This window comes from Rhea pennata, chromosome Z, assembly GCF_028389875.1.
Source record: "Rhea pennata isolate bPtePen1 chromosome Z, bPtePen1.pri, whole genome shotgun sequence".
Taxonomy (NCBI): domain Eukaryota; kingdom Metazoa; phylum Chordata; class Aves; order Rheiformes; family Rheidae; genus Rhea; species Rhea pennata.
This window is the reverse complement of record NC_084702.1, coordinates 78,937,540-78,954,349: the sequence shown is the minus strand read 5'-3', so window position 1 is coordinate 78,954,349 and position 16,810 is coordinate 78,937,540. Positions and strand designations below refer to the sequence as shown.

The window sequence follows — 16,810 nt, the reverse complement described above, 5'->3', positions numbered from 1 at the left end:
GAGCTGATTAATGCTTCAGCCTTGCCTGTGGCAGCTTGTGGATTATAATTAACTGCTTCCCATTAAAGCAACAGATGAGAATTCGTGCAGTTACATGCAGAGGTTTTAGAAGGTGGAATAGTGTCCTGTAACAACAGTTATTAAAGTTTTTTTTTTCTTGCTGACCCAGGATTAGACCATCAAGAAACTATGGATGTTGTAAACTTAAGAATTCCTTTGAACCTGAATAGGAGCAAAGCTGGGCTCTGAGCAGAACAGGGAGAAGGTGGAGGGTCAGTTATCGGGTTTTCCAAATGCATCGGTTGGCTAGGAAATAAGAAAGTTGTTTGTTCAAGTTTGTGACTGAAATTCATAACTACATAAAAATTTGGGTGAAAGAGCTGTTCAACAGGTAGCCTAGGAAAGACAAGCACTGATAGGAACATAGGATTTGCTGTTCAGCAAATGCTAATAGTATAGTTAGCATCTTTTCTCAACCAGTAATAAAAACTAAGAATAGTTTAGCGAACAGTATAATAAAAAAGTATAATAAACCAGAATGAGCAAGCAGCAGTGGTAGCCTCATGGAGGCTGGTTGCCTCTTAATTCATAGTTAACACTTGACTTTTCTCCTGCAACAGAACAGAACAGCCAACGTGCAAAATACAATATTGGTGTTGTACGGAAATATCCAGATATCAAAATGTGGGTTTTAGAAAATTGAATGTGCAGTTCTTTGTGTATCCTGTAGGGAGCAGAAAAATATTTCTGTATCCTGTCATAAGGGAAGTCCGTTGCAAGGGTTTCCTCCATCGTTGAATCAGATGTGTGCTTGTGTGGTGTCTTGCACGTCAGGTCCTGGGCAGGCTGTAAAAGATGCCCCAAGCAGTTGTCATCCAGAAGGAGGTTTTGCAGCAGTGATGAGCAGCAATCAGCAATAGTTGCAATTGCAAACAAAAGCAATGAGTTAGCAGCATGGTTTGGAGGGAGGAAAAGAGGTAAGTGGTGGCATTTTCCTGATGTCCTCCAGGATGAAGGATGTTTTCCTTGCTGCTGCTCCCATGGTGGCAGAAGGTCCTTGCCAAAGCCACGGCTGGACCTGTACTGAGAAATGCAGGGCCTGGTGCTCTGCAAACGTGGTGGAGGGAAGACTCAGGAGATGACATACAAACTCCAATCACTGACAGCAGCATGAACTACTAAAAGAGAAGAATCAAATATTTCTTCACACAGAGTCTGACATCTAGTCTCGACCCTTCATTGCACTGTGAAATATCCAACAAAGTTGAAAATGAATATAGCAGCCAAATCTGATTTTTATGTGGAAGTTCTTGAGATGCTGCATACCATGCAAAGGCACTTACGTTACCTGGCATTCATTTGGCTGTGGAATTTAAAAAAAAATGTATGTCATTCCTTAAATATATATATACCATATAGATATACACCATATTCGTTAGATTTAATTTCTTCAGTGGCACATACAGAGCCAGGGTCATTCTCTTACTTCATGAATATGGGAATGAAGGGCATGTGTAGAGACTTTGAGCAGAAAAGTTTAAACTTTACACGGACAAAATGTAGCATGAAACAGTCCATTTCTGGGTATCTAGTTGTTTGTCACCAGCCACATTGAACTGGGTGATTTCATGAGACATTGCTTTAAGGAAGCTACTAAAAGAAGGAGAAAATATATAAGGCAGGCAACTTCAGGAGCTCCTCATTTGCTCAAGCACAGCACCATTTCCCCAGTTGCCTTCCTCCTCCATCCTGTAGAAAGCCACCCTACGTACTCTGTATTTTTACGACATTTTTCACTGTGTCTCTATCTGCTTTGCATGTGTTGTGCAGCCTTCCTTACTTAGCTGCATATGTTGTTAGTATAATGAAAAGGCCGGTGCCAAATGCACTGCATGTGTATGACGTGTTGTTTCCAAATATCTTGCAACTTTGGTCAAAGCAAAGTAAAATTACACTGGGATGCTCTGACAGTTTTTCCTCCTCAGTTGAGAGCTATTTCCAACTCATGTGTTTGCTACTTCAAACCTGCAGAGCAGGCAAGGCAGCTAAAAAGAAAAAACAATCCATTTTAAAATGGATTTATTAATTTAATACTATTTTTAATATGAATTTTTCCTCATTCCTTTTTTTCCCCCCTCCAATGTAAGATAATGACTGAGGTCAAATTCTAAAAATTTAATCCCAGAAGGTGCAAGATTTGGAGAGTTATAAGCCACTGAAAAGAAGGTAAGGAAAGAAAACGTGGTGCAGCCAAGTTTCGATTATGCTGGTCCTTTTGCTCTTCCACTTTTAAGGTTTAGGTCTCTTCTCTGAATTAGTCATTTAAATTAAGCTTCCTTGACATGTGGTGGATAGAGAAAAATATTCTTCAGAACATTGGTTGACAGGTGAACTAGGTAATGGAATATAATCTTTCCCACTTTTGTGCTTTGAGACGTTTTCACTTCTATGTTTAAGGAGTCAAAATAAATTTAAGTACAGCGTGTAAATCCCAGACACAGTTACAGCTTTCCTTGCAGCGTTGGGTTAAATGTAAACAGCGTGAATCTTACAGATACCTTTTAATTAAAAATGCGTAAATCAGAGCTACGTCTGAGACGTTTGCAGTAACGGCCCCGAGCAGCGAGAGCGAGGAGGACGCGCAATCCGTCAGCTGAGGGCTCTTTCAGCCGCGGCGCCGCGCGGAAGTTTGGTCGCGACCCTTGGTGCAAGTTGCAGCGCTTTTATGGAGTCGATCTGCCGAGCGATTGCCGCTGCAGGGAGCCGGGTGGGAGATCGCCGTCTCGGCGAGCAGCGTCCTTAAGGAGGTCTCTGCTGTTGGAGTTTACAAGGCAGATGGTGGAGCTTTTCTTGTCACACTTCCTGACCGTACTAGCTCTCCGGGCAGGCGTTTCCAGCCACCGTAGGCTCCTACAGTCTGGAAGATGGGGAGAATACTTCCCTGGGTGGCTTGCAGCTCAGTAACGCCGTGACCTCCTCCAGCAGCTTCAGGAAGAGCATTTCCCTTCCTTTGCTGCGGTGTTCAAGCAGCACCTCCAACTCTGAGCGTAGATCAGACAGCAAAACTGCCTTTGAATTCCTCTGGCTTATCTTTTCCACCATGTTTGGCCAAGCTCGGTTCTTCTGAGCCGAGACCAGCAAAGACCATGTGTTACCGCCAGGGTGAACGCTCCAGACCTGAGAAAGGGGGCAGAGATGTTGAACACCGGAGGGACGTAACAGTATTTACAGATAAATGAATTTAAAAATTCTAGAACTGTTTTCTTCATGTTTTAAAGACCATCTTGAACAGAGCAGGAGGTCTTAATATTGTAAATTCACTGAAAACAAGCAGATACGGAGATATTCCTTCTAAATTATGGTAAAACAGAAAACTCGTGAGATTTTCCTGCGTTATTGCAAGAAGGAAAGAGCAGTTCACTTGGGGCCCGTTTTCAGCTCTTGCTCATTAGCAAGTCCCTCTCTGAGCTAAAGTCATCACTGCTGGTCCGTAAGATTTACAGGTCCGACGCTCGCAGATTCAAACGAACTGGATCAAAGGGCCGTCTCCCTGCAGCGCTGCCCGGGCGGCCGCCGCTCAGCTGCGAGCTGGATGCGAGCGAGGATGTGGTGGGCTTGGGGCGCCGCGCGGAGCCACATCCTCGGGGGAGGGACCGGAGGACGGCGGCGCCGGCTTTGCGGCCGCTGCTACGTAAAAGCGCGACTTTGCAAGGCGAGCTGCGAGGAGCCCGTTGCATAAGCAGATCTTAGCGAGAAAGCAGCAACGAGAGAAATGAAAGCGGCGTGTTAAACCGCGCAGGCGAGGGCAGACGGGGCTCTGTGTCCGGGCTTGGTTTCAAATCCCAACTCCACGTGCCGCTTTGAACCCCTGCGCAGTGATAGCGGAGAGACGCTTGGTCCCAGTTGTCCAAAGAAATGTTCTCCCGGGCTTGGCAGGATGATGCCGCGGCATCGCACTGGCTGTAGAAAGCTGGGTCAGAACTTGCACGTCTTCCAGACGGGACGCCGGGGGCAAGTAGTGCCTCTTGCAGCGAAGCCAAGTGCTCGTTCGGCTGTATCACCAAAACATGAAATGGTGGGTCATGGTCTTGAAGCTTAGTTCTTTCCTTGATGGCTACAACTGTCGTAAATAGCAGGCTTTTTGCATTCTTGGTTGCCCATCACTGGTGCAGAGCAAGGCAGAACGTTGTCTGCACAACTGCTGGGGAGAGACTCTCATCCAGCTGGATTTTTTTTCTCCAAACCTTTCCGTGTTCATATTTGTATGCCCTTTTAAAACTTCATTCCAGCGAGTTTTGTTTCATTGTGAAAGCTTTGTAAATCATATCAACTAGACTAAAAGCGTGCAATTCCCTTTCCTGAAAATAATTAGAATATAGTTGTCTCCGATGTGACAGCTGGAATATTGGTTGACGTTTATAGTGTTGTTCTTGCTTTAGGAAAAGGCTGATAAAGGGAACACAGAGCTGTAATTTTATCCGGCAGCCTGAACAGACTTTGTAACCTGGATACACGAGTTAATTCTTTTCTGCAATGTCTTCACCTAGCAGGCTTCCCTTGTCAGCTGCAATATCTTCAGCAGATCTTTGGCAGGGCCTGAACCGTAAAAGGCCTTTTTTTTGTTTTATACAAGCCCATTAGCTACCCATTAGGATTTCCTGCTGCCCAGGTGGAGCTGGGACCCCAGAGGCACGTGGCCTTTTCCCGTGGAGCCAAACATCTCGGCTCCTCCTGCTTCTCTTGGCTGTGCACAGTCCCTCTCTCCTGCCTTGCACTTGCTTGCCAAACTTAATATTTTCTGCTTTTGGCAGAGAGATCTGAACATTGCACATACAGATTTAGGAGCACTTAAATTTTTGCCCTATTCAAGGCCTTCAAAGAGTTGTTTTTCTCTCTCTCTCTCTCTCTCCTTTTACACGACTGCGAAAGTGCAAAGTTCCCAACTGCGTTACCAGAGTGAATTGTGTTGGTTAAAGTTGACATGTAGCATACTTGGAAGGTGGCAGATTTTCAAGTGTCTCATTCATAAAATGCTGGAAAGATGTAATTCAGCCTTGGATCTGTTTTGTTTGCAGGAGACTGGGGTTTTGTTTATTTTAGGGGGTTGTTTATTCTGGAGTCTTTTTAAGCTTGCGAGCTGTGGGTTTGAGGCTTACGGAATTAGTGGGTAGCCAAGAGCCCTTCTTTGAGTGAGCTGATAAGGTTTTGTTCGCTTAATTGTCAGGTGCATCTGAATAAACTGCCCCAAATCTACTCTGATTTTGTAACCTAGAAGCCGTCTTTGCTTAGCAACTATTCAAACCTTCTATATGCGGCTGGCAGCAAACGTGGGATTTCAAAATGAAATCAGGCTTTAATGAGAACATTTGCCGCAAGCGTGCTGGTTTGCACCGCCGCGTAAAGCTTTGCGCCGTGTTTCGGAGGAGGCCGGGTTGTGGGTGAAAAGCAGGAAGCGTGGAAGTGTCTTCTCGCAGCCGACGGGCTCCTCTCCCTCTGTGCACGAGCAGGACTGAGAGTTTGCAGTGGGGCCTTTGAAGGCTGGTGAGAATTCCAGGGGTTACACTGGTTTCCAGACTTTAATTCCCTAAATTCAAAAGCACACAAAGATTTTCACTTATTTATCTGAGTAGCTGCTTTGCTTGCATAACGGGATCACAGTGCTCCAGCAAAATCAGGCACTAGAACCATTTTTGCCATAGGCTTTCTTCATTACATGTGTTTAATCTTTTTTTTTAGTGTTTTTTTTTTTCAAATTTGAATAATTTTGAGATTATTTTATTTTTTTTTTGACTCAGATACCATGCCTGGGGTCCTTCCTCCAAAAGACCTTTCTGTATTTCCAAGGAATTTTTGTTGTCTTAGACTAGTCCTGAAGTGGAGGAAAGTTGCCTTCCCCCCCGCCCCCTTTTTTTATAGTGCTTCATCTACACATCATGCCTTCCAATTCAAGGTGGAATTGTGTATATCAGTTTCTAGGCTTTTTTTTTTTTTTTTTTTTTTTTTTTTTTTTTTGTACTTTGTGGCAAAGCCAACTTATGTTTTATTTCCTGCAGTGTTGCAAACAGCTGTGTAGTGTTCCTGTTGCAGTTCTTTTGAGCTGTCACCTTGGAAATGGTCTCTAGAGATGGGTATCCAGCTAGACAACATGGTGTACAGCACAAGCCTACTCTGGTGAGAAAATCATAATTATAACAATAATCTTGTCAGTTCCCACAAGTATAAGCCACTCATGGATTCCTTATGCTAGAAGTAGTCCCGTATGGTTGTGACTGTATAGAAATCTTCCCATACGGCTGTGACTATATTCCCGTGACACATGCAGTGTTAGGCAGAAATCAGCAGTGCGTAATGTGCAATTCCATCTCTTCTGAAACTTTTCTCCTCGCTCTGAAATTTCTCCGGGTGGACAGAGTATCTCCAAAGACGAGTAGGGATCACCCTGTTCCCTCCAATAAACCATTTAGGGATTTTCTGTGCATCAGCAGCCGTTCGCATGGTACAAGTCGGGGTAGTCCAGCTGGGTTTGCTGAACAAGCTTCTGACCAAGGCTCCAATTTCTCTAATACCCTGTCGAGAAGCAACCCAGAATTGCGTCTTGCTGAGATGGGCGCAGGGCAGCCTGAACTGGGGAGCTGGCTCCTCCTGAGAGTCTTGGAGCCCTGTGCCTGCAGCGGGACGCTGTGTGTACGGTTTGTAAGCACCCACGTGCGGTTTCCAACCTCTCCTGTGCTTTTGTAATGCCATGCAAGTCAGCGCTGGGTTCCCCTCCTTTGAACCAAGGTCACCCTCACTTTGAGCCTTTCCTTGTAGAAAGCAGGGGGTGCCAGTGCCGCGTGCTGTCACGTGCGTTCGTGCAGAGCTGTTGGAGAGCTTACAGATTAAAGATGCGATGTGAAGGCAAAACAATTTCTGCAACGTGATTGAGATTCACGAAAGTTTATCAGCAATATTTCCTAGCTGTAAGAAGAAAATAAGAAGCAAGCCTGTATTTGTGTGCATCCCTGACTCTCTAGATGGACTTTCAAGCTGTCAGTGTTTGCAAATCTATCCTGGAAATAAATGCATTCTTTTCTTTTTAGCAATTTGATGCTCCAGAAAGCTTTGCTGTCTTGCAAGGTTGCTGCAAATATTTCACTTTCTTAAATTGCTATGCCTTTACCAATAAGCATCTGGGCACAGCTGCTGCATTGATTTTCCCAATCTGACCTGGCTTCTCGGTATTCGGTAACAAATTGCTGAACTCTCAGCAGAGACGTGCTTGCTTCTCTGCCCTTTCAAGCCCTAGGGTGTAAATTCACTGCTCACGCCGTGCGCATTTGTTTTGGTGCTGCTGTGGTTGTGCAAACCTTTACTCCTCGTGGTCTGGAAATGGAAGCAGCACATCAATGATCCAAACTTGCTGAAACATTTGTGTCTCTGCAGAAAAAGTAGGTCGTATCTCATTAGATGAGTATGGGTTATCTGTTTACTGAATTTTACTCCCTGGGAAGAACATCCCCTTCTGCTACAGCCTGTGTAATTGCTTAAACTGTGCAGGACGTTCAGCCTGTGCATACATTTTTGAGTGTCTTTTTACCTTCTTGAGTTTTCTATTTTTTCTTCAAAATCTCCTGACTTGCTCCAGGTTGTTGCTCTCAGTCTTTCAAAATTTGAACCTATCCCTTATGCAACGCTTTGAGTACAGTTTGCAGCTCTTGCTTAGTCTAGAAGATTTCCTGTTTGCTTCCTTTGTCTCCCCAGTGTAATCTTCCACCGCGCTGTCTAGTCTTTAAGCCTAAAAGAGATACGAAGATGGTATCAGGCAGGTGTAGTGTAGCTCATACACATGCTTCACCAAAATTGTATCGACTTTCTGTCACAAGTCCAAGAGAAGCAGCGTAAATGCAGATAGAACCAGAGAAAGATGAAAAAGCATTGAATAATTGCAAAAAAACCCAGAATTAAATAATTGCAAAATTTTAATCTGTCCGTATCTTGGAACAAGTAGTCACAAATGTTCTTCCAGAAATTGTGGGAAACTGGACGCTGTCAGAGCACTTAAATGCTTATGTATGCTTATCTATCTCTATATATATAGGTATGAACATATATATGTAAATGTTTCCATAGGTACGTGTATGTGTCAGGAGCAAGGTACAAGATCTGAGGCTGAATTGTTTCCAAGGCTGTTGGCCATTAATCTGACACAGATTAGGATGTGGGGTACAAAATCTGAAAGTGGCACTGTGGATTTTGCACACAAATGTAGATGTTTGTTCTCTGCCCAAACTCCTTACAGGCTGGTATACTCGGGCAGGTTGCAGAACTAAGCCTTCCTGTACGATAATTGCCAGCTCGAGGATAAATACTGCTTAGGGCACCTATACCAAAGACTTGTTACTGTGCTGAATCTTAGCCCTGTTTTGGGGGGTCTTTTGTCGGTGTTTTTTTTTTTGGTTTTTTTTTTTTTTTGGCCAATGTATGTATATTCCTAATGAGGTCCAAACCTGCAGATTCTCCCTAGGCACTACTACTATTTAGCTAAAGATGTATGAAATACATAATTTGTCAGTGAGTCATTAGGGTATCAAATAAGGCTCATGGTAAGGTTTTCAAATGCACACAAATCACATTTTCAGGAAGACTTTGATGCTTTCAGTTCATGGCAAGTTAATGAGAATTTGACTCTGAAATGCGTAAGACTCTTTTGGAAGTGGTACTTTTCTCCTCAACGATTCATATTACCTTACATTGGCTTGCTGTTTCAGAAACAAGAATTTCTTACAGAGTACTTGAGGAAAAGAGGATTCTCCAGTTTCTTGTTAATCCAATCACTTGGTTTCTTTAATTTCCACACTGACTGTCCCCTTTCTTTAATTAGGCCTGTTTCCATCCACTAAAGTATCTAGGTCACTGAAAAGCAAAGACGTAGATGAACTCCATGTCTCTTAAAGCAACTCCATCTCCATTGCTTATGTGTTCTCATGGACTGGAGATCGTCCATTGACATGACATTGCAGCCTCCCAGCAGCTCCGATGTTTAATTTGTGAAGGGAAAGGGTTTTTTTTTTTTTCAATGTTTGGCTAAAGTAGTCTAGCTTCAATGCCACCGGGCTGCCTGGAGTCGTGCCAGGTGTTGTTGGCTGGTCGTGATGCTATCTTCCTAATCATTAACTGCAAAAAAAAAGGAAAAAAAAATGTTGTTGTTGAACTTTTGTGGTAGCAGAGTTATTGCAGCTCAGTTCTACATCTGTTCATCGGACTTCCTGTGGTTTTTCATCGAATCATATGATTGACAGCTCAGACAGTCTGCAAAGGTTTTGGTCTGTCTAGTTTTATACCCCCATCCCAACCACTAAATCTGACTTCTGCTTTGTCTGGCGGAAGAAAACAAGATAGGTTGCTGTGGTAGATTGATGCACCAGCGCTGATAAGTGTTGTCTATTTAAAGTCTGCCGCTCAATCTTAGTGTTACCTTGGGCTCTGAAATTTAAAGCGAGCAAATGTCTCCGGTAGGTTTGTTTAAAACTAGCCGGAGGTATCTCTGCTCTGGTAGTGACTGAATCAAAATGCAAATAATGGCTCCACTGGACCCATTTATTGCTGCTTTGACTTGCAATTTGGGGAATTTTGTTAGCTGTGGTATTTAGCAAGGGGGGAAAAAAAACTTCACCAGCACTGTCTTTTGTGTTTGCAGGAATGCTGTAAGAGTTCTGTGACCTGGTTGTTTCACAGCTCTGCTGAAACATTCATGTAGTGTCATCTCCTGTATGTCTGCAGCACAGGCAAAGGCTTCAGTTCATTCATTTGGAAGCAGTACATGCAAAAGATAAATGGCACAGAGCTGGATTTGAACTTTCCTTGACCTACCATATGTCAAAAATCTTAAAGCTTTATGTCATTGGTCAAACTTTTCGCATGGTATTTAATGCTTGCTGGTCTAAAGTGTTTCAAAGTCAGTCTTGTAAGTCAGAAACATTTTGAGGTGATTTGAATGTGATGATTTTAATGTTAAGAGGTTTTGTTTTCAATGAACAAACCAGCTGGTTTGACATAGGCCACCACATGGCCATGGATCATGGCAGTGACCTAACAAAGTTGGATTTGAATTACTGACATGGAAGTCAAAAGCTCCGTGTCTCCTTAACAACACATGGAGCTATTCTGCGTCCAGGTGGACAGCAAAAAACCAATCATTTCTGTCATCATTTATCTTCTTTTTATAAAGATATACTTGAAATAAAGTATATGCAATGGCAACATATATAGTCACTGACGCAAAATGTTATCTCTCTCCTTAAAATCTCATTATCCTTATGTACATTTCCAACCTGCAGAATGTTCAAGACATATGTTGAGTGTGATAGAATCCAAGGTGGTTGCGGTGGAGTTACAGTCTTTAATTGGAAGTTGATTATTAAATTGCTACAGTACGATCACAGTAGATAGCAACATCGATCAGCCTGAAGAAAGCCGTAATAACAAAATCAATACAAGACAGTCATTGCCTGAAAATACTACAGCTATATAGTTTATTTTATGCAGTCCTTCTAGCAGAGAGATGATGGCATAGTAAGAGCTGAGCATCTCAGATGTAGCTACTGGAATCTCTAATACAACAATTTTACTTATGTTTTAAAGCTGAAGAGCACATCGAGCTGTGTAAGAGTCCAAAATGGCTCCAGACTAGTGCCATGAGTGCCTGCAAAACCCGTAGTTATAATCTGTGGCTGTGAAGATGGAAAAACAGTTATCTATGTCCAATTCCTCTGAAATTAGCATCTTTAATCACTTCTTTCCCTTCTGTCCGAGAGGGACTACTACATGCTGCATCACTGGCGTGCAGCCACCTTTGGGGCAAAGAGTGACAGCTGTGTAAGGGCTTTTCTCTGCTAGGAAATGTTATGGTGGTTTAATCATGAGGTTTAACCATTCATTCTGCTGATGCAATGCTAAACGGAACACGTTCCTGTCTACACTGACCACAAGGCAGGAAGCGTTTAGGAGGGAAGCGGGGAAGATTACATTGCGGATAAGCAAGGTAGGATATCAGTTAAAAAAAAATGCACAAGGCCTTGACTGGGTGAGGCTGAACTTGCCAAAGGAATCCCAGTGTCCTGAGAGGAGGAGTGGGGTGGCAAAGGACTAAGGCAGGACAGGCTTGAGGATAGGGAAGCCAAAAGGGAAAGGAACAGAGGATACTAGTAAAGAGGATCTCACAAGGCTGAAAAGCCATGCTGTTCTGGAAAGGATTGGAAAGATGACACTGATGGTGACAGAGCACAGCAGAGTTTCTAGGGGAACGTGAGGTGCCGGTGGTCAGAGGAGTCCTAGCAGAAACCTCAAGATGAGATGGTGAGGAGAGCTGAAGTAAGTGGCAAAATACCTGTGTGGATCTTCAAAGTGGTTTCCCCAGGAGGATGGCTTAAGAACAAACGCAGCATGGGGTGAGCAAGGGCAATGACAACGGAGACATAATGGGTAAAAGAGAGGGTGTTTAACACTGAGAAAAGAAAGGTGAAATGGAAGGGGAGGAACTGGGAAGAATTTTGCATGTAGAGGATGAGAAAAAGAAAATGTGAGTGAGTGCAAAATAGAAGATGTGATAAAGAGAGACCATGGAGATAGAGGGGTAGCGTTGGGGAAGGGAGTAGACTAGGAGACAGGAAATTAGAATTGGGGGTGGATTTGGCAGTGTGGACTAGGACTGAGGAAACAAAACGATGTGGAAAGTTAAACAGGATGGTCAGAACAGCCCAAAGGAGAGAGGTGGTAGAGGAGAATTGCTTGGGGACACAAAAGGGTTATGGGAGAACTTCTGTGCTGCAAACTTTGTATGTCACACTGGGGAAATGAAACTTGCTGACGTACCTTTGAGGTTCTACACTTTGAACTCAACAGGAGTTGAATGCCTAAGTGCCTTAGTCGTGTCCTACTGCTTCAGATCCTTAACGGAGATGATAGCATTGGAGAAAATACTGTCCTTCCTCCCTCCCTGAGTTGTTATAAGGATGAGCTCCCCACAGCTTCTGAAGTCAAGTGCAATAATGGCTCCGAACGATCCTTTCTATGCTAGTATTGGCATCAAACTAACTAGAGTTGGGGTGAGTGGCCTGACCTCAACATAAACTGAGCCACCACAACTCCACACTGTTGGTTGGAGCATGCTACAGGGTGCCACCAGCGTCCCTGTGGACGTAGGAGAAGAGATGCTGTAAGCCAAAGCTAAAAAAGCTGCCCGTCAAGATGTGTTCCTCATAAAGCGTAATGCAGGAGGAAGCTTTGAGGCTGGGTGTAATTGCAGATGCTCCGTGTTTGCACCAAACTGCTGTAATAACAGCAGTATATAAGGAAAGAGTGGAATACTTTCCATGTTTTGTGACTCCCAAGAATACAAATAGGCTGGATGTGTAAAAGTTAAATGAATAACCCTGAAAGCCAAGTGGCCAAGAAATGCCCCTTCAAAGGAGAGTGTTCCAGCCAGAAGAGTCTGGTACCCCAGCACAAGGAAACAGTACCCTGTGAGCTCAGGAAAGATGATAGGGTATCCCTCCATTATTAATGGGCAAAGAGGCTTCCCAGCCATTGCCGTGCTTGTTCTGATCATGTCACACCATCGAGTTTATTCTTAGTCTTAGCCACAGCCTTATAAATAATAAAATGGGTCATGTTTTATCTTACCCCAGTGATCATTGTAATGCGGCTTTTCTCTGAGACTCTGCCAAGCCCTTGACACAGGCAACATTTAGAAGCAGACAATACGATTGAATAGCACGATATAAAAATAGGCTCAGCTCTGCCCCAAAGCACATGCACGAACACGGTGGGGTTGCAGTGAACTGCCTCAGTGTCCGCACCGCTGTGGGAGGGAAGAAAGGAGAAGGGGCTGGAGAGCTGAGGGTGCGGCGTGCCTATCCCGTCGGGACCACCTGGGCTGGCCCAGCCGACGTGTGTTGATTCTGCAAGTCCTTTGCTCAAAGCTGGCCCTGGAAAACAGCAGCCTTTGTGGAAACGGTATTGTCTAGCCTGCAGTTTCCAGGAGGTGGAGGTATCTGCGTGGATGCCAGTAAGGCCTGTGGCTTAGTGTGGCTTCAGCTTGAGAAGCTGAGGTGGAGAAGTGGAATAGATGCATAATGCATCTCAGCTGAGGAGCTTGCACGATTTTCCGTGTAGTGTAATTGTCGTAGCAGTGCCACTAGAGTCGTTTTGCACGCTCTTCAGCAGTGGGAAAGCCCAGACACAGCAAGTAATGACTTACCCGAGACTAGAGAGGAACCTGTAAGCAAAACTGGAAATAGCATCTAGGACTGCAGGGATCTGCCCACGGAGTCTAGCCACGCTTCCTCCCTCCCACTGGGCTTCCTGGGAAAAGAGCATTTCTGTCCTGGAAACTTCTATATTGAGAAAATCTATCAATTAGGAGAAAACATTCAGTTTACTATAATGTTCTGTGTTCCTGAAAACACATCACAAACTGCATGTATGTTTAGGACCTTTCCAAAGGAGTCTCCTCCTAGGAAGCTGAGTACAATTAATAGCAGAATCCTTTTTAGAGAAGACTGAAAATAAGCAGGTTTGTACATAAACAAGTGAGAAGGCCGTGGTGGGGCTGCTGTAAATAAGTTTTCTTTAAGACCTTTGTATTGTGCAAAGGATTCGTGTTTTTAGTCTTTGTTCACAGACAAATTGAGTACAATTCCGGTGGTAAGAAGTATGATTAGCAGCAAAAGGGTGAAATGCAGTGTGTGTTCAGCTCAAAGGCAGAATTATAAATCATCTCTTTATCCTTTGTGGTAAATATTTTCCTGAAGTCTAATAGTTTAGTTCCTTGCATTATTTTTCTTTTCACCAGATCTCTTTCTTCAGTGTCTGTGTGGGCTGCGTGTTTGCAAACCTTCCCTCAATGGGCTTTTGTTTCTTGTTGCAGAAGTTTCCTGAGCTGAAGTTCAAGTACGTGGAGGAGGAGCAGCCAGAGGAGTTCTTCATCCCGTACGTTTGGTCCTTAGTTTACAATTCGGCGGTGGCCCTGTACTGGAACCCACGCGACATCCAGCTCTTCACCATGGACTCAGGCTGAAGGAGCGGGTGCCGCAGCCACGCCAGCTCGACTCTGTCTTGCTGCGGAAAACCCAACTCTGCACTGCGTGTTAGTACCTGGCCCCTTCCAGTGTGCCCCCTCCAACCCCAAAGCTTACAGAGAGCCAAGCTCGCCGCTCGTGTACAGTCCAACTTCGGCACCTTGGAAGCCCGTCACCGTGGATGCTCTGGCAACGGCCTGCGGTGCGAGGAACTGGCACCTTGTAGGCAACCTTGTATTTATAGTCCTATAACCTAGAGCTTGTTTGATGAAAATGAGGCCTTACACATGGGGTGTGATGTTACTACCGACCACGAAACTGATTGTTCCTTTAACTTCACCGGGGTAAATGAGAAAGGAGATGGGCTGTGATTTGGAAGTAGCATTTGTATTTTCCTTTCTTGAAAGCAAGGCAGCTTCTTGGGGTCAAGCTTTCCGTGGTCTGCTGGGTTCTGTGGTGGGTTGCTCCAGCCTCGGTACCACACTTTCCCTCACTGCCCTTTTATTTTGATGGCACTGTCACAGCTGCGGTCTCTAAATCGGTGTCTCCCTTGTCATGCAAGTGAGCTAGCAAGCAGCATATTAAATTGGCTCTACAGACACATCCGAAACACTTGATTTTAGTCTGAAAATGTCGGTGGGAGGATTTTCAATAGCAAGTCTTTTCTGGTTCAACAAACATTCTTTAGAGAGCTAGAAACACCAGCTTTCCGAGGGAAGCCCCTTACAGACCTGCTTTGCTGTACTTTGGGAAATTGAATGTGTGAACGAATGTCCAAAGAAAATAGATAGAAGATTGTAAAATAGACCAATGTCCTGTGAAAATGTGTGTAGTGGTGGCAGTGTGTAGCAGGGATCCCCTGGCAAAATTCTGTATTGAAAATCCCCTGTTTGCTATTGCAGGGTTTATGGCAGAAGTATAAATTTATCTGAATGTAGAAAACTTATTTTGTTTTTGGAAGTGTCCTTTCCTGATATACCTGGCTTAATACAAATAATCCAAAACCTGCCTCTGCGGCTGGACAAACAAAAGAAATGGAAATGGACTGACCTGATTTTGAAGGAACATCTCATTTTTCAAAATGGCTTTTATTTTTTTTTTTTTTTCCTTTTTTCCCGTCTCTGGGGAGGCTCCTGGCAGTGCTCACTCGCACGTGGACGCAGACGCTGTTGTAATCCCGGCGCTGCTGTGTGCAGGACTGTCACCAGGGCATTGCATGCCAAAAGCATGAAGAGCAGGGAGTCGGTTCCTAGAGCGACCTGGCGAACCCCTCTGCTGGCTGCCTACCCCAGCGTGTCGTGCTTGCTGAGCTGAAGAATAGGGTGCACTCGCTTCCAGACAGTCCTCTGGGTGGCTTTAAATAGAATTATTTGCATTCTTTTTCCCTGAAGGATACACTAGATATTACTTTTATCTGCTAATTTAAAGGTGGAAGTCCATGGAAATGCTGACTTAGGGAAAAAAAAAAGAAGCTTTCCATATTTATTTAAATGTAACTACAAAGAGACATGAACAGCACAGGAGCATTTAGGACTTTAAAATGGCACAAGCTTTTGAGAAGAGGCAATAGTAACTGGAGCTGCAGTTTTTTCTTAGTAAAACACAAGAAATGATTGACCGTGCCTGAGCTGCACATATGTTTGTGCTCTGTTTAGGATTTTTCTTTCTTTCTTTTTTTTTTTCCTTTGGCTCCAAGCAAACGTCAGAGGGGAATGACTCTTCCTGGTTACTGCAGTGATTTGTAATTTTCTCTTTTAATAAAAGACTTCAGAGCGTTTGTGAGTCAGCAGAGCTTTGAGAAGGTCGCTCTGAAGATGCACTTTCGTACTGTGGAGTCCGAGGCTCCTGGGTCAGCTGCATTTCCATCGGGCCTGCCCACCCCGTAACGACCACCCTCTGCCCCGTAACGACCACCCTCCATCCCGCGGGCTTCAGGAGAAGCCTTGGTAAAAGAGGGCTCGGATGGAGCAGATGCTTAGAGCATCAGGGTGCCAAACTGGAGCGAACCTGACTTTCTCCAAAAAGGCTTTTTCTAGTGAAAAGGGTATGTGAAGCAGCAGTCTGAAAAGATAGGTCAAACCGGCTGCTGGATCAGGGCAGGAGTCGCACAGTGAGTCATTTCTGGCCGTTCTCTCGTTCCAATGACACTGAAGCGCAGAGGAACAGGTTTGTTGCAATTGCATAATTTCCTCGTGCGTTTAATTAATATGCAATGCTTACGGAGCCCGGCTGGCTTGGAACAGCTGGAGCTGCAAGCCAAAGTTGCAGCAGCAGAGCCAGACCAAGATTTATGCGCGAAGCCGTGCCGGTCTGATTGGCTCTTGGAGGAGTCTGAGCGTTATATAGGTCTGGCCGTGTCCTGAAGTCTGCAGTCTGGCATGTTCACAGATACTCTGTTTTCCTTCAGATCTGTAAAGTATCACCTTAGGGATCCTTTTCATTACTTTATGTGAAAGATTTATTATGCCTAATAAAAAGGAAAAAAAAAAATTCAACCAGTAACTGCAGGCTGTAGTGGTGGTGGTGGTGTCGCGTGATGGCCGCTGCGCGGTGACGTTTGGCCAGCCGGTCTCGGCGCTTGTCGGACCCAGCGTGCGTGAGGCTGTGCGCCTTCGCAGGGCTCTGCGGCAAGGAGAACCCGCGTTCGATTTACCAAGCAGTTTAAATCCGCGCGCGGTGAAAGGAGGGATGCGTCATGCCGCAGCAGTGTGCTAGTTCCCACCTAACGGAGGGCTCTTGCCAGCTCGCGCCGC

At 44.6% G+C, this 16,810-nt stretch overlaps 1 protein-coding gene across 3 annotated transcripts in view; it reads left to right on the top strand.

Annotated features, from left to right (window-relative positions):
- The window catches only part of DYM (dymeclin), a 214,025-nt gene extending 197,473 nt beyond the window's left edge, over nt 1-16,552 (top strand). For all 3 annotated transcript variants that reach the window (XM_062599520.1, XM_062599519.1, XM_062599521.1), the window contains exon 17: nt 13,907-16,552. In XM_062599520.1, coding sequence (XP_062455504.1) covers nt 13,907-14,056 — 150 coding nt within the window. In that variant the 3' untranslated portion in view covers nt 14,057-16,552. The remainder of the gene's footprint in view (nt 1-13,906) is intronic.
- Nucleotides 16,553-16,810: the final 258 nt, after the last annotated feature.